The sequence below is a fragment of the Semicossyphus pulcher genome, unplaced genomic scaffold (genome assembly GCF_022749685.1).
Source record: "Semicossyphus pulcher isolate SPU_LCO1_2020_fin unplaced genomic scaffold, fSemPul1.0.p SCAF_6, whole genome shotgun sequence".
Taxonomy (NCBI): Eukaryota; Metazoa; Chordata; class Actinopteri; order Labriformes; family Labridae; genus Semicossyphus; species Semicossyphus pulcher.
The window spans coordinates 18,111,940-18,139,651 of NW_027211737.1; the positions used below are offsets into that span (position 1 = coordinate 18,111,940).

The 27,712-nt window shown below is 42.3% G+C and overlaps 2 protein-coding genes across 2 annotated transcripts; one reads left to right on the forward strand and one right to left on the reverse strand.

Annotated features, from left to right (window-relative positions):
• The first annotated feature begins 749 nt into the window (after positions 1 to 749).
• pik3ip1 (phosphoinositide-3-kinase interacting protein 1) lies at positions 750 to 7,206 on the forward strand. Its single transcript, XM_069682961.1, has 6 exons — positions 750 to 972; positions 1,140 to 1,268; positions 1,641 to 1,757; positions 3,443 to 3,631; positions 3,729 to 3,807; positions 5,525 to 7,206. The coding sequence occupies exons 1-6, from the start codon at positions 861 to 863 to the stop codon at positions 5,739 to 5,741; spliced, it is 843 nt and encodes a 280-aa protein (XP_069539062.1). The 5' UTR covers positions 750 to 860; the 3' UTR covers positions 5,742 to 7,206.
• Positions 7,207 to 8,228: 1,022 nt separating this feature from the next.
• limk2 (LIM domain kinase 2) lies at positions 8,229 to 26,914 on the reverse strand. The gene is made up of 16 exons (XM_069682790.1): positions 26,700 to 26,914; positions 26,350 to 26,446; positions 19,298 to 19,433; positions 14,765 to 14,874; positions 14,218 to 14,403; positions 13,858 to 13,963; positions 12,751 to 12,965; positions 12,473 to 12,659; positions 12,279 to 12,365; positions 11,914 to 12,045; positions 11,334 to 11,390; positions 10,891 to 10,956; positions 10,380 to 10,554; positions 10,229 to 10,284; positions 9,880 to 10,037; positions 8,229 to 9,421 (listed from the first exon to the last, which is right to left on the reverse strand). The coding sequence occupies exons 1-16, from the start codon at positions 26,713 to 26,715 to the stop codon at positions 9,208 to 9,210; spliced, it is 1,998 nt and encodes a 665-aa protein (XP_069538891.1). The 5' UTR covers positions 26,716 to 26,914; the 3' UTR covers positions 8,229 to 9,207.
• Positions 26,915 to 27,712: the final 798 nt, after the last annotated feature.

Here is a 27,712-nt window from a genome sequence, read left to right on the forward strand (position 1 = left end):
TTACACCCAGTGCATGCTGGGAGAGGCCTGGATGACTTGAATGAGCAGTGTTGTGGAGAGTGCTGGACAGATGCTGTGTGTTTGCTCTGGTAATTGCCTGAAAACTGGGTAAGCATTTATTTGAAAAGTGAACATTGGCTGCCCTCTTTACCCGTCAGCCAACAATGACACAGGGCCTCTGCAGCTCCCCGTGCGCAGGCTGATAGAAACAAATACTATTGGCAGCTGTGCTTTATCAGCCTCTGTATGCTACCGTGGAACAACACAGGCCTCTTGGTGAGAAGAGGAAGTCTGGACAGCCGGAGGATGGGGTTTGAGTAGATGCGCTAAACACTCCAGCCAGATAAGAGTCCTCAGGTGGGGATTATACATGGAAAGTAGTGACTCAGTGGGTTTTGAAATGGAAAGGGAAAGCACATCATAATTGGATAAGGATAAGGACTTTTTTAAAGGTTTGATCAAAAATGTAAGTTCCCCTAAAACTTTTTCCAGCTTGACCAAAAATGTGAATGAACTTCGTTGACTCTCCATGCGGACTATTCTATTGATGTGTTCTTCTCATAAGTATGCACGCCAAGATACATTTCCAGACTATTTTCCTTCACCCAGTGTGTGTTTTCTGTGTGAACCTGGAGAGGCTTTAGGACCAGGCGGCTTGTGCTGCAAAGGGCAGCTCCTCTTCCTCCTCCCACTGAAGGCTGTTTACGAAGAAAGCTGAGCCCCTTCTGACAAAAACAAGGGCTGGGACTCCAGCAGGCAGGAGCAGTGTGTCTGATGCACATTCAGCACAGGCTCTTTGTCCATTAAGTACATGTTTTTCTTATTTTTTATTCTTTAGACAAACATCCCATTGACGCACCATGTTGTCGGTGAATTCAGCTCGTCAGCTCTGCAAAATGTTCGTGTCCCTGCACGTTGTTTTCCTGAGCGTGGTGGTTGTGGAGAGCAGTGCATCAAATGGAAGTCAAAACGGTAAAATGATACATTGCATGCACTATTTTTTCTATTTAACATGTATTGTGAAGCTTGTTCATAGATTTAATTACATTTTTGTTGTAAACTAACATTAGTTTCCCTTCTTTCTTATTGAATGCAGAGTCGTTGATAACTGATATCTGCCCACATGTGTTGTTTTTCAGACTGCATGACTTCAAGTGGTGTTGAGTACAGAGGGGAACAACAGAGCTCCTCCTCAGGTCTGACCTGTCTAAACTGGACCAACACTACCAGAGACTATGATGTTTCCATCCATCCTGACTCACAGACCGGTAAACAACTGAAACTGTCTTTAATGCAGAGATATGTAAATGTCCCATCAAACACAGGATGGAGTTGTGAGACAGAGGATTTAAAATGTCACTGATGTTGTACAGTTTCCTTAGATGATAAGTAACATCTTCGCAGCCCACACTTTTTCTGTTTATGGTGTCTGATGGCTTCTTGTCTGCCATTTCTTTGCTTTGTGCTCATGGCGGCCTGCTCATTGTAGTGTGATGAAGTAGTGTTAATGATTCATGAATCCAGTGGTTTATCCTCACAGCAGGCCAGACAGCAAGACAGGCAGACAGACTGAGGCAGGCCTATATTTCCAAAGAGGCATCAGTAACATTTGTGGGTTGTTTCTGTCGTTCCTCCTGTAGGTGTGGGAGATCACAATTACTGCCGAAACCCGGACTCCTCTGAGAGGCCTTGGTGCTACATTGCTGGCCCAGATGGGACCGTCCAGAAACAATTCTGTGCGATTGAGTTATGCAAAGGTAAGTACACACATAAAAGCAGCAGATATTTGTAGAAAAACAGGCAGTGCAGCTGAAGAAGTCCCACCTGGCAGAGATAAATATGCAAAATCTAAATTAAGGAAATAAACAACATTGGAATGTTTCTTTGTGCTGCGGGCAATTATTTTCTCTTCCCAGTGAAGCTCTTATAATTTTATACAGGGAGCAACACTAGGCGGAAAATAATGAGGAGAGATGTTTGTTGTTGGGCAAATGTTCTAATTAGTAACACAGAACATAAAGTTTTAAGGGTGCAGCCAAATTAAACTTTTTCAGTGAACTAAAAAGTTACTTCTTGTCATATTTTTTAGCACAAAAGAACCACGTGAAAGTAATTTAAGACTTCTAACGTTTCCTTGTGTTTTCCATGTAAGAGCATTAGTCTGTAGTAGGTCAGTTGGTCAGAGTTATGCCACTGTGAGAACTCTTGTCTCCTTTGCCCTTTGTCTCCTTCTTGACTCCAACCCAAGTCACACAATAACAAAGTCCTGCGGTCACATGGCAGAAAGTTCAGTTTCGAGAAAGCTGTTAACCACACCCCGCAGCAGAGCTCATTGGCAGGCAGACAGTCTTCCCTTAGAGACAGCATCTAATTGGCTGCTTCAATTTATGACTTCATGTCCTTTAACTCCAGCAGAGTTCGTAAACAACAACCTGTATGGTGGGATGAGAAAAGAGTTAGGAAGCAGATGTTAGCATCTGCAGCTGAGCCTTCCTCTCTCTTTAAACAGAGCCCGGCATGCAGACCCTGTTTATGTCTGGCACACATGAAAAAATACCTCTCACTGGACGATCCTCAAACTGATTTACGTTCCAACAGCTTCATGAGAACAGAGTCAGGGCGCATCCGGCTTCTTAGAAGGTGGTTGCTTCAGTGGAAATGTTGTTGGAGCAGCAGTAATATGAAACCACACAGCCCTGATGAACCAGATGATGCATTTGAGTAAAGTAAAATAGGGTTAATTTGAAATGTAGGTGTATTATTACAATAAAAGACAATAATACAGTAAAAGACAATGCGGATAAGGTACTACTAATACTACTTCTAAACACAGTGTGATATGGTGGTGTTTTAATGTCCAGAGGGTATTCTTATGGTTTTTTAATGCTTTAGAGAGGCCTTTGTTTTTACTGTGCCTGAAGGAGCATGCAGGAAAAAGTTAATGTGACTTAATAATTGGAGAATTATGTATCCCTGTCACAGCAAAGTCAATATATTAGATGTATAGCTTTCAATTTGTGTTGCAATATAGGACATTTTCAGTAGAATCAACTGATAAACCCCTAATAGACAATGCCTAAAATGCACAACCTTTGTAGCTAATTCAGCTAATTATACAACTGACAAATACAGGCCCTTTATAAAAACTGATGCAAGAAGCATTTTAAATACAAAAACCAAAGCAGACATGAAGTTGCCCATTGATTGGAAACATAACCCGCGATAGTCTAATACACCCTGAGGTGTTCAAATTGATTTTCTCAGTGCTCCTGGGTGCTGAGTAAGGCGGACCAGAGAAACGAAAGAGACAAAAATTAGTCTGGTCACTGTTCCTTATGTTACAATAATGCATCTGTTTCCCATATATACTTTGATAGGCTTTGGCCTCCTTTGACAGCTCACTCTTTGTTGTTAAACCCGGTATTGTTCTTTGTGTCTTTAGAACAAGCTTCTGCGGTGCCATCTGAGGCTGCGTCCCCCAACCCAACAGGAACCACTCCCTCCACAGAGAGCTTCCAGCCGGCCAAGTCGAGAGATTCTCGGGGAGAAGTTGCTGCAGTGCAGCCAGTGATGGGAATCAGCCAGCGAGTGCGCACAGGACCAAAGAAGAAAAAGGACCTTGGCACGCTTGGTGGGTTGCAGCAATAACTCTGACAACATGATGAGAGGGAAATATCCTACAGTTAGAATTAATCTTGTTCTGTATTTGTTTCCAATTTTCTTTTCAGGTTATGTCATCGGCATCTCCATGATAGCCATTATAATCACCCTCGGTGTAGGCATCACATTAGGCTACTTCTATAAGAGGTCAGTATTTAAATCACAGCAAGATTAACATTCATTTCTTTCCCTTTCCATTGGCACATGTACGATGCACAGGAAAAGTTCCAGTATGATGAGCCCAACACGTGTGATGCCGTGCATGTTGTTGGTCTCTCGAGTTCAGGGCATCAGCTGTTGATTACATTCCCAGCCGATGCTCTCTGTTGTTGCAGTTGAACATAATGCAGCCACTTTAAAGCTTTATCACAACAGCCATAACAGAGCACGGGGAGGACCGTGGCAGGAAATAAAATGCCTGCTGTCTATTTTGAGCATCCTTATTTTATATTCTTGAAAGAGACGAGAGCGAGGAGGAGGGGCAGATTGGATAGAGAAGCCCTCACTTTTGCTGCAGTTATGTAATATCCAAAATAAGGGAAAGGAGGGAATATGATTCCCTTCGGCGCAGCACAAAATATCCCTACAAATCTTTGTTTAGCTCTCAAATCTGATTAGCATTGCCCTGTCTTTGTTTTCTATTTTTAGGAGGTGATTATTAATTAGGTGGAGCGTATTATGTCAGAGGTTTTGTACTTGTCCTCAGCCTACAGTGACATCACCTTCTGTAATGTCATATTTGTGTTGTAATCATCGACCCTTATTCTTTGCGATCCAACTGACCCTTCACAGACCAGTAGTGACTCTAAACTAGCGTACGCCTCCTTCAGTATAAATGAAGCTCACTCCTTAACTGTAGCCTTCTCTAGTTAGCAGAAGGCGTGTAATGCACGCAGAGTTTCATATTATACCCCTCATGGGGACAGGCTCTCGGCCAATCTACCGAGTGTAGGTAGTGTACTGATAAGGACACTGATCCTTTGCAAATAGCCCCCTGAAGGGAATTGGAGCCAATTAATGCCCAGCTAGCTTAGGTTAGCTTAGTTACTGGGGTAACAGCTAGCCTCAGTAGTTTGCCAGAAAATCAGCCCCAGGAAGTTTCTGGTCCCCTCCAGGAAATAGCCTGTCACACAACCCCACATAAAGTACCCACTTATCATTTTTACACTTGTTTTTTTATACAGACTAAACAAACGATATACATCATGCTAATTAGTTAACTTAAGAGGTGCTAGACCGCAGATGTTAGACAGAGCAAAGCTAGCTGTTTTTCCCCATATAGAGTCATTGTGCTAAGCTGCGCTAATCTAACTAGCTACTGGCTCTTGCTACTTAACACACAGATATGAGAGTTATATTCATCTTTTTAAGTCAAAAAAGCTTTTAAAAGTGTCTGGGAAATGTGACAGGAAGAGTTGTAAAGCCCCAGATATGCTTAAAACTAAAATGAACCACAACCAAGAGTTGCAGAATCTGCTGCGCTGAAGCAGGTGGGAAGTGTTTTGAATCCAAATATATTTCCCTGTTTTGGCTGCAGATCAGTAGAAAGCAGCCTCGTGCTGCGTCCCATCACTGTGTAGCCTTGGAGCAGATAAACTCCCTGCCAGCTTGTCAGTTCTGTTTTCCCTTTCACCATCTGTCACTTGTTGGCACTTGTTATAACAGGCTCTGTTATCTACATACAGTATGTTATTTGAAGCTACCTATCATAAATACTGAGCTTGGGTGGCTGGCAAAAATAGTACTGTACATGTTATCAGCTACAAGACCACTTCTGGATACCTCAGTCAGTTGTACGATAGTTTGAGGCCTAATTTTAGCTTCGTAACATCACAGTGAATCTCTGTTGTGTGTTTTTGTTCAGGGGTCGAGACTTAAAGAAGCAGCACGAGCAGAGAGTGTATGAGCGTGAGATGCAGAGGATCACCTTGCCCCTGTCAGCTTTCTCCAACCCCACCTGCGAGCTGGTGGACGAGAACACCATCGTAATCACAGCGGAGCACGAGACGACCCCCGGCCAGGAGGGCGTGGAGGGCGGGGACCCTCTGATGGGACAGCAAGCTGGTACCCCAGGAGCATGAGAAGGCGTGTAGTCCTCAGACAGGACTGTGATAACGTTTTTGTGGACCAAAAAATCTCCCATCTTCTTTGTCCTCTCTTTTTTTAAAAGGAGTGGGGGAGCAGTGTTGACTCCAAAGAATTGAACTGAATGCTGTGTCCTTTGAGTCCCCTTTCCTTTGTTTTTTATACATCGGAGGCACAAAAAGATAAGCTAACACACAAAAGACACTCTTAATATCTAGAAACACATACAGTGAATCTGATGATAATCAAAATATGTCAAGAGATGTTTAATATTCATATTTGATACATTTTAAAGCCAAGAAAATGAGATCATGGGCTGCCTCCTGAAATAACAGTATGAATATTGACGTGCGTTTATAGTTGTGTGTGAAGAACCAGCTCTTCATAAAGAAATGGTGTTTTAAAAAAGGGAGAGAGTTTATAACTTCTTGATTGATAGTGTTTCTGCGTGGTGGAGTTGCTCTCCACAGGAGTTGTCGGTTACGTGATGAATATGAGATTTTTTTGTATTGACCCGCTGGCTGTGCCGAGGGAGACGCGTACAAGACGTGTGTATGTATAAAGACTGCTTTGTCTTGGTGACACAGATGTGTCCAAAAATAGTAATCCTCCTCTGACACAGGGAAAGGGAGCGTGAGGAAAAACAGGCCCACTGAAGACAAGGGGAACTGCCTTAGCATGATACTTCTGAATGTATTTGTTTATCTTTCCCCGGATGATTTTCCCCTCTTTGTACTCGACTAAAGGGCCGATACGGATATAAAGCACGACGGGGGTCATTGGCAGACATGAAAGAGGATTTGCCCTTTTCTTCCACAGGTTAAGGAGTGACAGGAAATATAACAAGAGTGCTCTCAGGAAGCATGAGAGACAGTAGTTAGTCTTCAGGAAAAAATAGCACTGCCACACCAGAGCAGACCGGATCTTTAAAGTCCTGGAGTCGTGTCTCTGTGAGCGTGTGAAGTGCTGCAGAGGCCTGCTGTCTTAGATTAGATTCAGACATTTGAATTCTGCACTTGATAGAATAGAAACAGTCCAAAGTTTGATGTTCATTCAGAAAACAATCAAAAACATGAATGCATGTACATGGTTACCTGCTGTATGTTTGTATTCAGGAGCCATTTTTGTAGAACTACTGATTAAAGACGACGTCTAGAAAACACCTGCCTGAAATCATCGTACACACCAGAGTTCAGTTTGTAACACATGAAGCACCGTTACTACTCCGTGTAATGCCTGTGTGTTTATCACTCCAGATCTGTTTTAAGCTGGATCACTGGTAATCTTTGGTTACTGCTGCTCTTTTATTTTAAGCGTCTGTGCTGGTTGTTATTATAAATTTCTTCACATAAGCGATGTGTTCAAAATACTGTTGTGCTGCATTTGAATTAAGTACTTTCTATGTGTTTGTGTGAATGCAGATTTTCACTGCTGAGACTGAAATAAAACATCAAACACGGACTCTATGGTGTGATGTAATCTGTATATTAACAGTTATAAATGTTTCCCTCAAGACAAGCACAATGCAGCAGAAGTGTCTTGTTATCCAAGTTGTGTTCACTGGAGGAACTTGTAGCAGCAGCTCCCTCTGTTGGCAAATCTTAAACATATTCCTGTAGTCGTTGGAGTCACCTGAGAAAGTAGGTTAAAACAACAATGAAGGAGAACAAAGAGATTTGAGGAGGCTTTTGAAAACATCTGAAGTCTGACAGTTAGAGGAACAACAACCTGTTTAAAGGGAGTTTGGATCTCTGGATGTTTTTCATACGCTTTGATAGTGACACTTTTGATCCTCTCTAACATTTCTAATTTAGACAGTTGCTTTGGAGCTGAATATCTCAGTTGACAATGTTTTTGTAGTTATTTGATGATTGACAGGTTTATACGAAGTGGTAAGAGTAGCAGATTGAATTACAGTTGATCAGAATGATCCTAAAGGCTGCAAGTAAAGGTTTAAGTTAAGAGTTTAATATTTTGTCAGCCAGCCTATTTACCCTTGATTCTGTGAAAAATGGAAAATGCACACATATTTATGGCCCAAAAAAGAAAGAAAATTCTGCAGTTTAGTAGCTTGAACCAGCAAATTACGAGATTTATTTCACTCAGGAGAGCGCTTTCTTTTGCCAAAATTACCATTAATGATTTGATTCCCTGAATCATTTCTTTGCTGTGAACAGATTCTCTTTATCTATGTATTTATTTTGGCCTTTTATGCCTTTATTGAAAGAAAGAAAGGACAGTGGATAGAGTTGGAAAGAGAGAGTGGGGATGACACTTGACAAAGGGCCGAGGCTACAGCATCTAGGACTGTAGCCTCTGTATATGTAACGCGTGATTTAACTGTAAACTGATTTCTTGTATTAAAGATCAAGAAGAAAACCTTTTATCTCTCAAGTCAACACACACATATGTATTATTTACCTCCCGAAATGCATCAGAAAAGCTCATTTTCAGCAAGATGTACTAAATAATGACAACAAAAGTCAGACTTTCAGAGGGTTTATTTATGAAACACTACAGTGATATAAATAATAGTGGTTACAACTGGTCGTCAGTACCTCGCATGATCAACGCAAAAAGGCAAAAACGTCCATCGAAATGTCTAAAATCTACAGATCTAGAGTTCCCATTAGAAAATAACGTCCAATTAGAGGAAAACTATGTACATTTCTATATACACTGCTGAAGAAAACATCTAGCTCTCTGGTACAAAGAGACTGTTTATGGTGAAGTGGTGCATGATTGTGTCAATAACTGATAACAGCCCCACTTTCCTGCGTCAGGTGAGAAACTTTGAACGAAATGTTTGTGTGGTAAACATGAAAAACCTAAAAGTGTTCACTCATCATTCTAAGACATCGCCTAAAATCATCGGACTACAATGTACAGAAACATACTTGTAACCATCTCGTCAAAAAAAAAAAACATTCCTTCGCCATCTTGTGTCAAAATCTCAAAGTGATGAAGCTCTCCAGGGCCAGTGTGTGTTTTCCTTCCACTGCAGCCTGAAGTCACACCCGTTCTCTTGAACCCGGCCCTTTGTTTGTTCAGACGTGTCGTTCAGCCAGACTGTCGAGCATCTTTGTTTCCCCTGCAGCTGCGGAGAAGTAAGTGCTCTAATTGTCAAGGACAGATCTGTGCATTCCACACATAGCGAACAACAACTTCAGAACCAGAAAAACAAAACTGCTGTCACATCCAAGTTTCCACCTTATAAAGATGATCGTCTCCTGTCGGCGAAGGGACCACAGAAAGCTATGTATTGTCTTTGTACACCGTAAACAGTACAGCCCAGCGTGTGCTGAGTGCTGCCTCAATGTCTTTTTGAAATGTGTCTGTCTGGTCCAGCTTCCTCAGGTTATCCAGTTCTAGTATGGCTCAATGCAAGTTTCCTCTTTTCCACACAGACATGCACAGTGTTAGTGCAGCTCAGAGGGGTGATACAACAGAGAGGCCCAGGTCCTAGGTGCCATTATCCGTCATGCTGGCAGAGTCCGGAGAGGCCGCTGTCGGAGTTGACGGCTGATCTGTGCTCTGTGATGGGGAGCTGTCTTTAGGCCACAGGAGCCGACTCAGACTCTGATGGAGTTCATCCAGTTCAGCTGGTAAGGGGATCCCCAGCTCCTGGTTCAGGGACAGAGCTTCAAACCAGTCCTCCAGCTTCTGGAAAGGTGGACTGAGAGAGGAGGAGGGGGGCAGGGAGGGCACAAAGAGGGGTTTGAGGTTAATACCAGACTGACAAGGTTGAGAGAAAACATGAGGAAGCAATCTGGCAGCAGAGGCATGGCCCTGTGCAGGCAGGTCAACGTGGCATCTTAGACAAGTGTTTTTTCAGCAGCGATCAAACAACTGGCTTGGTGCCATCTCTCAGGTCCTTTTCATAACCACCACCGTATCTGCCAGCACTAGCTCGGATGCCTTTTTCAATAGTTAAATGTCTGTAAACAACATTTTTTTATGCTGCAAAACAGCCCTGTTGATTGACACATTTTACTTCTAACATCTGTCTGGCTATGTTTGTCTTTGCTCATATCTGTCTTTACTTAGGTCTGTTTGTGCAAAACTAGATGTATTCACTAAACAGAATAATTACAAGTGGCAGTTATACACATGAAACTACCAGCAGGTGCTCACCGGTTGTCTGGCGTGAGGTCACAGCAGGCCACAGTCAGCGGAAAGAAAGCTGGAGGACAGTCTTCAGGGAGGAACTTCTCCACAAACTTGCCCACATTCAGGCCGTAGTCAAGAGTCCTGGGGAGGCACTCAGGGTCCGCATACACTTTTCCAAGGATCTGGATCATGAGACAGAGGAGGTGAGATGTACATAGAAACACACACTAGAAATATCAGGATGATTTATTAAGCACAGACAGCATGCAATCACATTTAAAGTCTGTAGATAAATGTTTTTAATATGATACAGCTGTGAGGAAATTCTGTTTTGAATACTTGACATTGTGCTGTAAACTCAGGCTGTTCTTACCTCACAAAGTACAATTCCAAAGGAGAAAATATCCACCTTCTCATCGTAGCGTTTACCTGAAAACACAAGAACAATTAACTGAATGCACTCAAAGGCCCAAATTATCCACTGTAAATCAAGTTTGCAATAAATGTTCTTGTGAGCAGCTCACCATTTAGCATCTCTGGAGCCATCCAGTAAGGGTTTCCTACGACAGTGTAGCGCTTCTTTCGGTCGACTCGTCTGAACACCCTCTTCTTGTTGGAGGGTTTTTCTGGAGGAGGCTTCACTTTGTCCTCCACGATGAGTCGGGAGAGTCCAAAGTCAGCAACGACCACGGTGTTGTCCTGTTGGAAGAAGACACTTTGAACTTGACTTACTGTACAGGGCAACAGTGCTTTTTAACTTATGATGGCAAGGAGTGACGAGTATTGTGAATGCTCTAGCAGGCTCTACTGGAAGTTGCTTAAATAATTTAATACATTTTTATTCAACTTAAAAAAACTCTTGTACACATTACTATATAGACTGAACTATGTGTTAAACATCTCAGGGCTGGGAACTTCTTTTTCCCACGGCAACTTTTACTCGGTTCATAAAACGTACAGTTTGTTCCCACCCCTTTATTCTCATTGTTCAAACTTCATGATGTGTAATAGTTGGTAGAATGCTGCAGCACCTACCAGTTTAACCAGGCAGTTGTGAGAATTGAGGTCTCTATGAATGATGCTCATTGAGTGAAGGTAGGCCTGAAACAGAGGGAGAAAAGTCTTTTAGTATTTTACATTGATGCCACCTTTAATCTTTCTTTAAGAGTGTATGGCTAAATTTAGATTTCAGTGCAACCAAAACTTTTCACTAAGGTTAAACTTTATCGCATTTAAAACCAGGGGAGAAAAAAAAGCATACATTTTGTGTTACAATATTTTGTCTTTATCATTGTCCACCCCAGTAATCCTGCCGCCCCTTAGCTTCACCTCATGTGTTGATCCCAATGCCCACAAGGGGTCCTGTGTGTGTCATGTTGTCTGTGTAAGCTGAGAGCACATTTACACACATTCAGCAGCTGAAAAAAAGCATCCAAAGATTTCACTACTGGAAACGTCTTTGCAAGAGGCCAACTCACCATGCCAGAAGCGATGCTCTTTGCAAAGCTCACCCTTTGCTCCCATGGAAACGGCTCCTGTTGGTCCAGAGTAAAGAAGAGAGAAAAGGAGAAAAGAGTGAAATGAAAAGAAGCTCCTTCAGAGGCCATAATCCAAAACATGAGTAAATACTTACAGATTTGGCAACAAGGTAAAGACAGGAAACAGTACCCAACCGTAACACTAAACAAAGTGAAACCTTATTGAATAAAATCGAGCCCCCTCCCCCCTCGTACTTTAAACATAATTACAGACAAAATAAATCCTCTCTGTCCTCACTGGGCCAATTGTTGAACTGAAATGCTCCACAAATGTGTGCAGCAGGAGGAGGGGAGCTCAGGTCTTTAGATTTCACCTGGAAACACTTTCCCCAGCTTTTCTCATTCCACGTCTTGGCCGGTTGACATGCCAGCCAGCCCACTACAGAGCCCTCTGTCAGAGTTTACTCCAGGTCAGCGCCCTCCCACACCGCAAACAGCTCTCTGCGTGGTCACTGAAGGTTTTTTTGTTTTCTATTGTATGAGAGGGGAGGGAGAGGGTATCAGCTATAGTTTAACTCACCGTGTCTCTGATGAAATCCTTCAGCGTGCCTCCCTCAATAAACTCTGTTATCAGATTGAGCTTCTTGTCCTTGTACAGCACACCGATGAACCTCAAAACGTGGGGATGATCGAGGCTTCTCATGACTTTGACCTGAGCGTGAAGCAGAAAGAGTTAAAGTTAAAGGCAAGTCTTGTGTTATAATTGTAAGCTGATAATCTCTAATCAGTTCCCACATTTAATACAATCACAATCGGTTTAATTTTTCCCACAAGACTGGGGAAAAAGCCTCAAAATAGAAAGGTACAAAGAGGACATTGTAGGTACGTGGCATGCGTTTATAAATCACATTGGTGCAGAGTTGTCTTCTGCTTCAGATTACCAACCTCCTTCAGGAAAGTCTTCTGTGTCTCCTCATCACAACGGATCAGCTCCTTCATCACCATCACCTCTCCTGTGGCCTTATGAGTCACCTGTTGGTGAGGCAAAAGAAACATATCTATTACTCAAAGGCTTTTTGCACGAGGAGCCACAGTGGTAGGAATGAGTGTTAGGAGTAAAATACACAATGAAGGCTGACCTTGATCGCCTGTCCGAAGAAGCCTTTTCCTAAGATCTCTCCGTGGAGGAGGTCACACGGCCGGAAGATGCGATGAGAGCAGCTGCTGGAGGATCTCAAGGACTCTGATCGGCCGATGTCTCGTGTAATGAAAGGCATCTCTTTAGGAGAATTAGGCCCAGGTGACTTACAGATGCTGTTACTGCGCCTGCGATCAAGAGAACACGGTGGATTAAAATGTAATGCATATAATGTGCATCCATCAAGTCTAGTATGTTTTTGTGTCTGCTTTAACTTACCTCAAAGACCTCCTTTTCAGTGTGCCCTCGTCAACCACATCGGTTCTCTCGAGGACGGCGTCAGAAGGCGAGGACAGACGCATGCGGGAGGTGGCCGGGACTCCAAGGCTGCTTCTCGGGGATCCCAGCCTGAGGCGGTCCAAACGCTGCCTGACGGGGTCGTACTCTATCAGCAGCTGCAGCGTGTGGCTGGTGCGGTGGATAAGATCATCCACCTGAACAAAAGGAAAAGAGTTAGTTAGTTATTCGGATTATGTTGTACAATTCCAGATTTTTTATATATATATGCATTTGAATTAACCCTTTCGTATTTGTCTTAGAATAACAATTCCATCTAGGTATGCTATCTGTGAGGCGGAAGAAACATCCTGATCTTTTGCTGAAAGTAAAGATCTCTGCTCTGACGGAGCTCCTGGTTGCTAGGTGACAAATTATTTCACTTTATTAAATAAGGCATATGTTTGTAGTGCAAAATCCTGTCTACTCACTTTGCTTATTACATACACCTTGCTAAAACTAATGTAGTATAATATAACAGTCCTGCGATAAAGCCTGCAGTGTAATCAACAACCGTTTTAAAGAAACATCATAAAGTGAGGGTTTATAGCAGGATTGTTTAATATGACTGCATTTGTTTAAGCTCGGTAAACCAAGGACTTGATTTAAACAAAGAAACTATTAATCAGTCTAACAATTTAAAAGGTATTTAATAGCATGACGTGGTTAAAGGAAATAAAACTTTTGAGCGGGGATATAATATTGAAATGTATCACAGAGGAAACAGAAACACAACAATGAAAATGATGATGACAGAGTAGGTATGATTACAATGGGGCGGGTGTGGGAATGAGCCTTTAAGTGCAGTCATACCACATACCGTCCTCTCCCAACCGGAGAATGAATAAATGATGGGGGAATGTGAGGAATGCCAAAAATCACATGTGCAGTTGTATAATGAGAACATGGCTTTGCAAATTACAGTTAAGGAATGCGCTCGCACTTAGCAGTGACATCAATTAGCTTCATTTGATGAATTTCACATCGCACATCACTGCACGAGTGTTAAACATGTGTGTGTGTGTGTGTGTGTGTGTGGTGTGAACCCACCTCCTCCTCCATGAGTGTCCCGACAGGAAGGCCGTTGATCTCCAGAATCCTGTCCCCGACGTGGATGGCATTTCGCACCTCCGGACTAATAAGCATCCCTCTCACTCTGGAACAGCAGCGACCAACACGTATTTGTGAGTATTAGCACTAAACAAGTTATGAGCTGATTTAAGGGCTGCAGGTGGAGGAGAACTGGGTCACACTTATTATTTATAAGCATCTTTTCTGCAGTGGCACACTAACAGAAACACACACACACCAGTCCCCTGCTATTTAGCAAACCTATAATCAGTCTTACATAAATCATTATTCAATCTTTTCCTCGCAAAAACAGCACGACAAGCTCAGCGCCCCACTTACTCTTTGACTTGAACGCTGGCCGAGCCGTTGCCGTCCCTCAACACCGAGACCGAGAGGCCTCTCTTGCCGTTGGCTGCGGAGGGCATCGAGATGAGGGTGACTGTGTGAGGCAGCGAGTCGAGGACCGAGTCGTGTGAGCGTTTCTCCAACATTGGCGTGAGAACCACCTGCTTGTAGCACTTCCCACTGTGGACAATAGACAACAGAGGGTGAATCACTGCATGTGCTTGTTGTTAAGTAACAGATCAACCGAAACAAAAATGAAGGAGTCACGGAGTAATGACAAACTCATAATAAAGATGAATAAACATTAACTTTAGGGCCCTGTTAACTATAAAACACATTCAATATAAGAGTAGGAACAGGCCTCTATGCTTTAAAATGTAATTAATGCATCCATATAACAACATGGTTCCTGTAACAAGCAATAACTAGACGTACTATAATTACTTCTCTTATTCAAATGTTGTATGAAGAACTTTAAAACCTTTACTTCCCCACTACATAACAAGCCCATATAATGAGACTTTATGTGCAGGTGTCTTACCAGTAAAGTTTCGATCGCTCCACTAAGGCGTAGGTATCCCTGTCTTCAATCACCACCCTGCAGCTCAGACACACAAAGCACTCGGGGTGATACTTGTGTTCTCCGGCCACCTGGAACCACAAACAAAAAGGGGCTGAACTTCAAAACATTCACCCCAACTCGAAGCAGACTGAAGTGCTGACGGTTCTCCTGCTGTCGGGTTCTGCTGCGCTTTGCTCGTCAGAGATGAGTGTGTCGTGCTGCCTGTTGCTTTCTGCCCTCCTCCTTGCTGTGACACGGTCGTAACACCTGCTTTGCTCTCACGCTGTCTGGAATCTGCTATGATGTCACCTCCCTCTGCGGGTCTGAGCCACACGTCTCGCTGACGTTCTCCCTTTTGAACCCATAAACCAGCTCACAGTGTGTCATGTGCTTTCTCTCTCATTAGCTCTGCCTGATTTCACTTTCGGAAATTTGTGTTACACTCCCGTTTCATGAGGCTGTGTACTTCTCCTGAGAGATCTGCCACCCACCAAGCAGGTACTCTAACGTACCTGAGCAGAAAACTGCAAATATGTGCTTCAAGTGTTACACCTACATTTCAAATGTAGTTCAGTGGGACATTCATACATGCATCGGAGTGATGTGCAGTTAGTGAGACAGGCTTGTTTTTCTTTAGGATTTCTTTTACACAGATTGCAGTAGCATTGATTTAGGAACTATCATAGAGAATATTTTCCAATTACCCACAACATAAAAAAAAATCTGTTATTTCCACTTAAACTTTATGGTAACATTATGTGATGGTTTTATACAAATGTAAACTTTTTCAAGGTCTGGCTTTGTTTTGTTTTTTCTTGTCTTGTCCTTCAAACCATTTCTGCTTGCTTGTTTTTCTGTGTGTATACGTTGCTTGTGACATTTTTATTAGTAACAATGCAATTTTTCAATAAATAAAAAAAAAGGGGGAGGGTCATTTCTGTCTTTTCTGTTGCATTGTTGTGAGTATAAACTAACACATCTAACATTATACAACGAAATATACTTTTATGACACAGTTTTTGCAAACAGTACACAAGACATTAACATACTTAAAGTGAAGAAGAAGAAGAAGAAGAAGAAGAAGAAGGAGAAGAAGAAGAAGACATACTTTATTAATCCCTGAGGGGAATTCCAATTTTATCACTCTGGTTTTACAAACATGCTACACACAAAGGCCCGAAATATAAACAAGCACAAACAGGGCAGAGATGTCAGAGTGAGGGGGCTGCACATGGACATGCGCCCTGAACAGACGGGCGATTCGGTGCCTTGCTCAAGGACGCCTCGACACTGCCCAGGAAAGGAACTGGCACCCGTCCAGCTACCAGCCTCAATTCCACCGCAGCTGCCGTCTACCCCACGTTAAGATGAGCAAGTTATTCTAAAGGCATTTTAGTCATATGTGTCTGTATATCTGTGGCTGTCATGGGTCTGTAATCAATCAGTCTAATCCTCTCACTGGACGGAATGAAATGGTTTGATGGCTTCCCCACCTAAAACTAAAATCTAAACTAAAATCCTGCTTTGACCCACTGTGTAGTTAGTTATAGTTAGGTATGGTATAGTCGTGTGTCACAGTTCGGTTATCTGCTATTGAAGCACGACTAAAGTTGAATGCAGTGTTTTTCCCACAGCTCTGAGCCTGTGAGTCAGAGTTGGGAAAGGGTTCCCTGCCTCTACGAAGATATCAAGAGTGATGTCAGCCAAATCATTGTGACATCTCAGGAGTCTGTCTGCAACCCCCTACCTTTAAGCCAAGAGCAGGACCAACACCGCCGAACACCGTCATAACCTGCCTCAGGGTTTAACAAGTTTAAGACAGAGACGTACTCTGCAAAACAACATCAAAGTGGAGGACCAAAAACAGTGCCTTAAAATACAGCAACCATCTTCAACCGATCAATAAACCAACAAATAATTAAAAGCAGGACAAGAACAACAGTGTCTGGACTTGAATGCCTAACAAGCTGCAGCAGCTCTGCGTGACCCTCCTCTGCTGATGGCCCACAATGATTCTCTTTCTGACCGAGGGGCTGCGGCGCCAAATCAGCTCTGCCAAAAACACTTGGCTTGGCTGGCTGATGAAGCAGGATGCCAATACTAAATAGAGGAGTTCATTGTGTGTGTTGCTTGGTGGCAAAAAGAAAAACTTCGGTCTGGCTCCATGTTACTCAAGTGACCCTGATTGTGACCAGCGAGAGCTGCTGCCACTCTGGATTTCATGTTTCGACTTGCAGACACTAAATCAAAGATGGCTGACGTTTGGATTCAACTGTTTGCTAATGCTATATGACTTTTGACGTTACGTCTCTGTCACTTTAAATCCACGCTGACTGAATCCTATTTAAGAAGTGTCAGAAATCTAATCAGTGGCATGAGTCAGACCAAACAATGCCGGCTAATTAGTCTAGTATCAATCAAGGAACTTGGCGAAGACAAATTATATAACTTGTCTTTGTATTTTTAAGGTTTTTCCTTTCGAGCAACATTATATAACTTTTGGCTGAACTGTTCTCACACATGGCAGGAATGGCATAACGGCAAATAAATAATCATAGCACAACATGGCAGAAAAAACAAGCAGAAAAGAGTCACTAGAGCCACTAGTCATGCGAGACCAAGCGAGGCTCTAGGTGCAAAATCCCTGCCAGTATTGAATAAAGCAGGTTTGTGTTGTGTATTAATTTGTAGAGGGAAGAATGTGTTATTTCCTCCTTCAAATGTTACATAGTATTCCTTTCTACATGGATGTTTGTGAGAGCACCAGTACAGATGATGAGATGAGTGGTAGACTGTGGGTAATATCTCCAAAGCCACCTCACCACAGAGGACTGAACATGATGGGCTCCAAACCGCCTCATGTTCTCTCCCCTTCCCACTGGATCCCTTGTGTACTTGGGAAGTGAACTGTGGAGAACTTCTGTACAGAGAGGGAACATAATGGGGCCTCAACAGGGAATTCACCAGTGAGGTCTAGAGCCCCATGTGCTGCGTTACACAGCGGCCAATGTAAAGTATCACTCATCTGTAAATGTAATAATGCCCCCCCTACAGATTAGTATTAATCTGGAGCAGTGGGGAGAAACTGGAGCACGGAGAGCACTGACACGCTCTGCGGGCTCTCTGGTATTATTTAAGGAGAGGAGGAAATTGTTGGCAGTTGTTGTTATACGATGGTGGCGAGGCAGACTTTGAAAGCTTGGCAATCATATGTAGCAACGGTGGTCTAATAGTTGTGACCCTGTGTCGGGCTTTATTAGACTGAAGGCTCACGCAATCACAGTCCAGAAGAAAATCCTAATATGAAGGAGAATGTGCAGCCAGAGTCAGCGCAATATGCGAGCATGGCATGTCATTACAATTAGAGATAGACCGATCTTTTCAGGGCAGATACCGATTATTAGTAGTCAAGGAGGCCGATAACCGATATTTGGAGCCGATATTCATTTGCAGTAAAAGTTAAAATATTGGCATAAAAAGTTTGAATAATACAAACTCCAACACTTAACTTTGTTTAAATGCCTTTAAGCATATGTTTATTAAACAAACAAACAAGAAGCGCAGGGAGTTCCCAGGGTCAGCAGCATCTCTTATAAAGTTAACTGAAAATTTAAATAAATAAATAAATAACTTCCTGAAGTTTTATAAAGTAAATAAATCAAAGTTAGATAAAATTGCAAAGAAATGAACTCTTCTTAAAAAAAAGGCCGATGCCAATATGCGTCAAAATGCTGAATATCGGCCCGGCCGATAATCGGTCTATCCCTAATGTCCCCCCATGTTTTAAGACATATACAATGATCTGCTTGCATAATAAATAGTGTCTGATATGTTTTTTTAATGCAAAATACGTTTAATTACCTTGTACAAAGAGAGGGGGTGACATGCACCAAAGGGCCACGAGTCAGAGCAGAACCCACAGCCGGACTTTGCATCTGGACATGGGGCGACTGCTCTACCGCCTGTCCTAAACCGACTAAGATATCCTCATTATCTCCAGAGGTTAATTTGTAGAACAACAAGCAGTAACCACATTACTGTCCGGCATGCAATGACCAATAAATACAATCCATATAAATCACGTCAAGTTTTTTAAAAGGCAGCAGGGCCAAAGCTTTTAGTCTATTTGTCCTGAAACTTGAAAACTATCTGCAGCCAGATGGAAGCAACATGTCTTTTGTTGGTAAGATTGCAAAAGCCCTGGATCCCACACTTCCCCTAATGCATTCTGATAGCTTCTTTGTCTAATCCTTCCTCCCTGGTAAATGCCAAGTCTTTCACATGCCACACCCACAGTGTGAAACGTTCTGCAGTAAACATGTAGACTCCAAGCTAAAAAGTCTAAAGATATTATAAGAGTGTAAAATCAGGAGACTTCCCCTTTAATATTAAATTAAAAGTGGTTGATGAGGTTTTGGTTAGGATGTAATTAGCTCAATAAGTTTCTGTCCGACGCCTTGGACGACATCTCCTGAATGTCTTTGGGTATTAAGTGTACAACAGCAGACTCACCATGGCAGGTCCAGTCATGAGCAGAGAGCAGCCGTGACACAGCTCTCCAAACTTCTCCCAGTAGTGTTTGCGACAGTACAGCTTGCCGTCCTTCTCATAGTACCAGTTCGTCAGGTGATCGCAGCACACGGAGCACCTTGAGAGCACAAAAACAGGTCCTGGTCACATTTGCGCAGAACAAAAGGAAGATGAACAGAATACACAAGAAAAAGACAAGAGCTTAGGGCGAGGGCCTGTTCAACTGTAAAGCAATTGCCTTCAAGGTGATATGGCAGAGACCCAAGGGCCTGGCGTGTTATTACAAAGACCTGTTGATAATTGTGAAGGTATGCTTCGTGGCTGATGTCTGAGAGAGCCTCATGAAGCACCGAATCCACTGCTCTCAGATAATAACAGGTATTCTGTGTCTCCTCTCTGTCTCAGACAGGTTAACACAAGCTATTTGCATGCAAAGTGAAGCTTGCCCTACTTGAATGATAAGCCCCATATTCCAAATAAGCATCACTAATTGGTTTTTATTAATCAGGAAATGTGTTCATTGGTGAGGATTATGAATTTTACAGTATTGGGTAAGAGCTAAGAGCCACAGAAACACTAAAAAAACATTTGTTAAGAGTTAAAAGTTTGAGCCATTAACCAACAGGTAACCTACATGTACTTACATAAATACATTACATACCATGAATGGCATTGAATTATAAAAGAGAGCCTGTCTAGAGACTATAAATCACACTGCTGAACAAAAAGCTTTCAGATGTGCGAGAGAGGAGGACTTTAGCTGGGGGCATGTTCCCAGCGACATGTACTTTCCTCTTAACAAGGTGTAGTAGGCACAGTAAATACCTCATTCCTGAGATGTGCTGGGTCTTGCATGTTTGCAGTTGTAGTGACAGACTGCACAAAGAGTCATTACACTTTAGAGAAAAGACAATCTGGTAAGCTTTTGGTGGATTAAAGGAGCGTTTGCTTATTAGCCTCTGTGTAATACGAGCAAGGCTGCCAGATACTTAGCCAGAATCCAGCACCTTAATACGACCCAGTTGTTTGAGGGGAAACTTAACTATCAGTTACACAACAACCAGTAGAGCCTAAAAAACTGGACAGGGGCAAAGTCCTCGGATCAGCTGGTTGCTGATTGTGCAGTTTTTGCTTGCAGTTACTTAAACTTGTCATTGTGCATTTTCTTATCTATTTCAGTGCAAACAATAGAAAGGTATCCTGTTAGCTGCAAGGTCAAAGGTGAAAACCACAACTGAATTATCAAGGTCAACTGCTACGAAAATAACAGCTTAAAAAGGCTAACATACTTATTCCTTTTTATTACATAATAATACTCCAACAGCTGGTCGATACGAGCTGTCATCTCAGGAGAACGTTGGCACATTAAGGGTTTCTGGCTGCGACTTCGGGACAAGGTGTTCACACAGCGAGGAATGCTAAAGTTGCTAGCAGACTCGACTGCACCTGCAGGCCGAGCGTTCCTCTAACAAGCTGCACTGGTTATGCAAAACGGTGGCAGCAGCAGTTTTGACTGCCAGAATACAATCGAGGATGAGCAGCTCTGTCAGAGGACGAGGATACGGAAACGTCTGCAGTCCTGTGATTCCGTTTTTCAGGCTGCTGCTGCTTTCAGAGTTCACAAATGCTTTCAGTTTTCACTTTGGCTTTTAAGTGATTCTGACCTTCAAAGCAGAAAGAGGCCTCAGATTGAACACAAACTAATCACTGCTGTTGGGATGTTTTGCAATTGAATGTGAGCGCAACAGGATTACATTCCCTTATACTCCAGACTTTAAAACAGGCAGGTGTGACACAATACACAAGTTGCTTTCATGACTGACTGCAATGATTAACTTTAAACTGACACTATGCATACCTCCTGATTACCTATTATTCGTAGTTCAGGGCTACGGACATACCTAACATAACTGTGAGAGCTCTGTAGATGATTATCTGAAAGGTTAAAGTTCCCTTATTAATAATAGTCACACAGTATCCCGTTTACAACTTTTGCAACCAAGTTTGAAAGCTGAATAAAAATCAGAAATGTTACTTTTTTCTCATTTGTGTTGCAGTGCATGCAGCAGCAGCAGCAGCAGCCCTCCGCTGCGCCTCATGCATCACGTTGCTCTCTGCACTGCAGGTATAGCTGATCCAGGCGTATTATTGACTCTGGCAAAGGTTTCACATATTTCAAAGTTTTTCTGGCATGAGTTTAGAGGGAGCCGTCTTATAGAGGGAAGAACACATTTCTGTGTCTAATGTGGAGGGAAAAGTGGAGAAAAGGGGAAGCGCTGCTCGTCATAAACATCCCTGTTAAACAATAAGTGAGGAAAGAAACAGTATGTTCCTCTCAGATGAAAGCAACAAATATCAAGAGCAGACACGAGGTCAGAGCGATAATGACTCCGGTCTGATTCATCACGCCGTGACATGATGATGGGAAGTGGAGCCGAAAGTTTGATGAGGTAAAGATGTATGAGTAATAGTAGCAGCGCTGCTGGGGACACAACTGTAATGAAAGCCACAAATCTGATCTGTGGTGTGTGTGTGTGAAGATGTCACACACTCTGAAGGAGTAATTTTACAGCACACCATGGAATGACAATTGCTGGTTATCATACCAAGCACATTTGCTTATCTTTGGTGTTGAATTCCTACGTGTTAGTGTCATGGAACAATATTGAAATCTACCACAATTTTTTGTGAAATGATAAAAGTTTTTGATCAAAGCAGACAAAGCCTTCTGTTCAGCCTTCTGTGATCATGGTGCTCTGAAAATGTCATACCTGGCAACCCTAATGCAGAACTACACAAAACTTTTTCTGAATCTGTTCAAATACAATCTGAGTTACTCAAATCATTTCTAAATCTTTGTGCAATTCCAAAAAAACAAGTAATAAGTCTTGGATATTTTCTTATCATACGTATATTATTGACACACATGTCAGCTGAAAAGTAACAAGAAATTGCAGTACAGAAAGGCCAAACATACAGAGCGTTTGAGGTCATTTAGAAACGATGCCATTACACAGCACTGACAGGTATATTTCTTAACTGCAAAAGGCCATACGGATTCTTTAAAATGGTTGGGGCGATACACAATGCCATTGTCCATCCCAGATAGTTGACAGAGTAAGACAAGGAGCCTTCGGCCAAGCAGCTCCTATATCGGCCTTAATGAGTCGTATGTTTCAACTGTGAATCACCTTTGGGTTGCTTTGGTCATGATTTTTGTTGTGAAACCATCAGATTTCCAAGCATCCCAGCATGCACCCTGCTCATATTCAGTTTTAACATCCCAGTGCATCACGGTCATAAGGGGAGAACTCCTTGTGCAAAGTGCAGTATTTAAACTGGTATGTATGACATTCATTATCAGTCCAGGTGTGGCTGGAAAATCAGAAACTTCCACTTTGTCCGCCTTGTTCTGAACAAAAAGCATTCCTAGACCGAATCAGCTGATAAACTACAATATTTACTCATTATGTTGCTGTAATATATCAAGATTAAATGATGTCAGGCTGCTTATAAAAACACCTGACTTCCCTCTCTGTGTGCTGTTGAATGGGGGGCAGGCGGGCTCAGGTGGTTCTTCAATGAACAATGCTGTGGTCGTGGCTGCACAAACACTACAAAGTAAACATTACTCATTTCCTTAAAATCCACATTCCTGCTGGAGCGAATTCCTTTGTTGAAGTATGGAGTGGAGATAGTAAAGGAGGGACCTTGAAGCCCTTTAGAGGGAGTGTTTCACTTTGGGTGTGTGACTGTTTCCAATGTACTCCACAATAACCTCTTTACAGGGAGTGGAGAGTGACAGTTGTTTCTCACAAGGACACCGTGTTATGACTGTAATAATGAATTAATATAGCGGAAGAAAAGCAGAGAACTTCTGCACTCGAGCTGCACCTGTAGCTATTTTAATTATCATTTAATCTGCAGTTAAAGTACTCGACATGGTGTGTCGAAATAGTTCAAATTCAGTTCTCTATCAAATGTCTTATACCCTTTTCCCACCGAAATAACCATGCTGACGCGGGTTTTTCAGACCCGGGAAGACGCGTGTATAGATGCTAATTGTCTCTTTTCCCATTGCCAGTAGAGTATCCTGCTTTCGGTCTCTTTTCTGCTGCGTCACCGTCCGACGTCACAAAAGCACCCAAAACAGGGTGAGTAAACAGTGAAGATGTTACCGTGGTTCCATCTTTACTGCATCTATTACTCATTCAGTCTGTGTATCAAACTCGGCGCCGACAAATTTGGAACAATGTTCAAGCACTGCTCGGACGGAGACAGTTGGAATTTATAGCTGAGCTGACAAGGAGTCTCAGAAGTTACCGACGGAGCATAGCATCGCGCCGGAAAGGGGTAGGAGATTAGCACGTCAGCCCGGGTTTTGTGTTCCCATGAATGCCAATCGGAGCCGAGGCGATAATTACTTGTGTCTACTGCAGAGTAATTTGAACCAGGTCTGAATGCCGATTGTAGCCTTTCCCATTAAGGAAAAAAGCTGTGTGTGGCTGTTTTGACCAGTGGGAAAGCAGCTATAGAAAAGCATCAAACCTGCACATTTGAAAAGCTTAAAAGACCAGCTCCAGTGCAAAATATGTTTGATCACCTTGGAAAAATCCTGCCAAAGCATCTCCTCCTTCTGCCTCATTAAAAATTCCTGAATCTTCATAGGCCCCGCCCACTGTGCAAATTTCCATCCATCACGAAAACAAAACATGTCTCTGCCGTCGTTTAGTGGCAACTTGTTGAAACTTAGCTAACTCGGAATGTAGAAGTTAGTGTAGTAACGTTAGTAGTCAGTAGCGAGTTTGCAAAAATAACGATGACGGTTACAGCTGGCTCATGCATCGCCAAAGTGGATAGGTTGCACATAATAATATGCATAGCGTCACCCCGTCCATTAACGGGATTGGCTCCTCAGGTTTGTGACATCTCAAACCTGCCAATCTTAAAACGTGTTGTTCAGCCTGTCCTCGGTACACTGCAGTTTAAAAGCAGTCAGGCCCAGCCATGGAGATGACTGCTTCTGTTGTCCCTGATATGTCTTGTAGCACATGAAGAACACCACATGGAGATGTTTACCAGGTTAAACACTTGATTCTAACAATAACAATATTATCTTTAAATATTGCAAATGATGTATTTTCCTCTTAGTTTCACCTTAGATTCATTTTCTGTCAATCAGCTGCATTGGAATTAAGAAAAGAGAATGGGTTCGTAAGAAGGTGCACCAAATAGAAAAGCATTAAAAAATCTAATCTATCTAATCTAAAATCAAGTTTCTCAAGATGTATCAGTAGATTCTGTTCCTGTTTATATTCACACAAGTTTATCATGAATTTGAAATCTCATATTTTGATCACACTATCCTGTTTTGTATCAAATATGAAATGCTGGTTAAGCAAGATAAGACTATCTGCAGTTCAAGACACTTCCAGCAAGTACAGGCTTTGTCTTTGGGGAAAAAAAGACATATAAAAGGAGTCTGCAGCCGGTGTCTGAGACAGCGGACTCACATCTCTGATTCGCCGTCTAGGAATGCAGAAGGCAGCAGAGTGGAGGGTGCCGTTACCTATAGGCCTCAACAACAGTGCCAGGTTTACTGGAACAAGAGTGACGTCAGCTTGTAAGAATGTTATACAAGGTGGAGGTACACGGAGGGCAGAGTGGCAGCAGGGGGACAATGGACAATAGCGGCACCACAGGAGGGGGGGTACTACATTGTCAAGGACATTTTATTTTTGGCTCCAAAATTTTCTTAACGAGTTCAAAGATTTAGCTCCTAATCCTTTAAAAATCTGCTCTTAAAATTTTTATAATTGAGCTGTAATTAGAGAGCAGGCTCGATGCAGTTTGGTAAATATCAACCCTTTTTAAACCCAAAAAACAAACCTCAGAGGGGCCGTGTGCAGCCGACCCTCCCTTACACACACAAAATATCTAATATTTGCAAGTTAAAGAGTGTAACAGGGATGTTTTAGACAAAGATGCTGCTCTGAATTAGAAGTATTAAAGTATGAAAGGATCAGTGGTCAGTATTGTAGCTGTGTCATTAACTTTGCCTCCGAGATGAAGACACAAGGAGCAATGTGTGTATTATTGAAGAGTCAAGAGTTTGGAAAGAGTGAAATCCCAGGTTATGTAAGGACAAAGAGCTGCAGGATATTGGCTCAAAACTTCAACACAGTCAGCATTAAATATGCTCTATTTTTAAGGCTTTCTGGACATGCCCCCAGAAGTCCCCCAGAGTCAGACTCCTGTCAGAAAACCAAGGAATGTTTCATTCTTCTGGGACAAGCTGTGCTCCAAGCTGCAGGATTATAGCTTCATTATATCTGTTTTTATTATGTTGGGATCAAAAGAAGTGCTGCAACTCTTGAATTTATTCTCTTTGAATTCAAAAAAGCCTCTTTGGGCAGCTGTGAAGGCAAATCTCAAATGGCTGTTTTGACCAGCAATAGTTGGATGTAACACCAGTTTTAAATGATATCTCACATTGGAACAAATGAATGTTACTCCTAACCCTGAGAATGTTGTATCCTACCAGTCCACCAGTCAAAGTATCACTGCCCCACACACCTACTGTGTATTTATCTCCTTTACGGGGCAGCGACCTGTGAGAACCAGTAACCTTCCACCAGCTCCAGTGTTACAATCATTAAACCTCAGAGAGGCAGAGAGGGTGGGCAAAGTCCTCCAGTAGAGCAGAGGTCTGTCAGCGGTGACAGCAGCAGGAATGACATCCTACATGGTGCATTTTGTGCAAAAACAATGGTGGATTGTTAACTCACATCTAAGCCCATGTTAAGGCTACAAGACAGAAGCTTCTAGGAGTATCTACAAGGCCGTTTGTAACTGAAAAAGCAGCCGGCATGCTGACCAAAAGAAAAAAACAATTCTGCCTTTATCAATGCAAACGGTAACCCCCTCTACTTTCTATGAAAACAAAGCACTTATCCGACTTTTGTTGAGAAAACGTTGCTTAATACAGTACACAGTGTGCTAACAGGCGTGTAAATCAAAACCTGAACACTTACTGAAAGCAGGCGTTGTGCCAGGTGTCCTGGAGGACTTTTATGTGAAAGGAGTCCTGAATTGTTCCTCCACAGCCCGCACAGTAACAACCATCGGTACCTGCAAGAAACCAACCAGTTTTCACTTAAAACAGACGTTGACTAAAATTCCTGCTAAAATAGGTAAACTGAGCCGTGGAGTGAAAATGAGTGAACTTCAGATATGTCGACGTTACACTGAAACTGCTCACAGAAAGTAAGCTCTAAACTTTCAACATGATATCAGCTCACCGTTTAAGGCTAGAGCATTTATACTAAACGGAAACAATGTAAACTCTCCACGGTATAAAGTTACAACCTGAAGGAATCCTCACCTTCTGGTTCCTCCATCTACTTTCAGAGCGAGTCGTCGGTTTAAACACTTTCACAAACTTTTCATACTGGAGCAGGAGAGCTGTAATGTGCCTCTTCAAACTTTCATTCCTCCGCGTCCCAACTCTGAATACGACAGGAAAAAAAGAAAAAACAAATCCCTTTAATTCTCCAAAGAAAAAAGAAACCAGTCCTCCTCCTGGACGGAGCTGCTTTTTGCCGCTGGCAACAACCAGGATAACTGACGTAATGCCGTCAACAAATTCCTGTACGGAGAGCGGAAGGGATCAACTGCAGCACCTGGAAGCAGGGGAAAATTGAGGTTTGGCCCCAAACTGATAGAGAACAACAGTGGCGCCACCTGCTGAGAGAAAGAAAGGACTGCAGCCCTACTCTTCATTTTCAGTATCAGTTTTATTTGTTTAAAATGTTATGTTCATTAAGGTCCCACTTTTATATAGAGATATTAATATTGTATTTTTAGGCAGATGTTATCAGTATTTTTCCCCTTTCTCTACACATAAATTTCATTAGATGTTTCATGTCATTGTATTTGTTAGAATGTAACAGTTGGAAATATGTTTAATATTAAGAGGGCTTTGTAAGTGTTTGTAAGTTTATTTACTTTGATAGGTACATCCATGATAATAAATAATAATAATAATAATAATAATAATAATAATACTTATATTTTACAATATAATATAATATAAAACACAAGAAGAACAAAAGAAAAACAATAAGAGGAAACCAAACAATTAAAAAAATGACAAAAAAATCTTCATCATCATGATATTACATTGGACCTCTCTGAATCTATCCTTAACATGACCTGATTCAAAAAAGAAAGAAAGAAACAGTGTTGAGCCACTATTTTCAGGTACATGAAGTGTCCTCTTTTGTTTGCTCTCAATCAGCTGTAGAGTGCACACATATCGCCTCCAAGCCTGAGTTAGTTTCTTGTTGCCTCAGCTGTCCACAAAGCACAGCTTTTGCTTCAAGGCCCCTGGGTCCC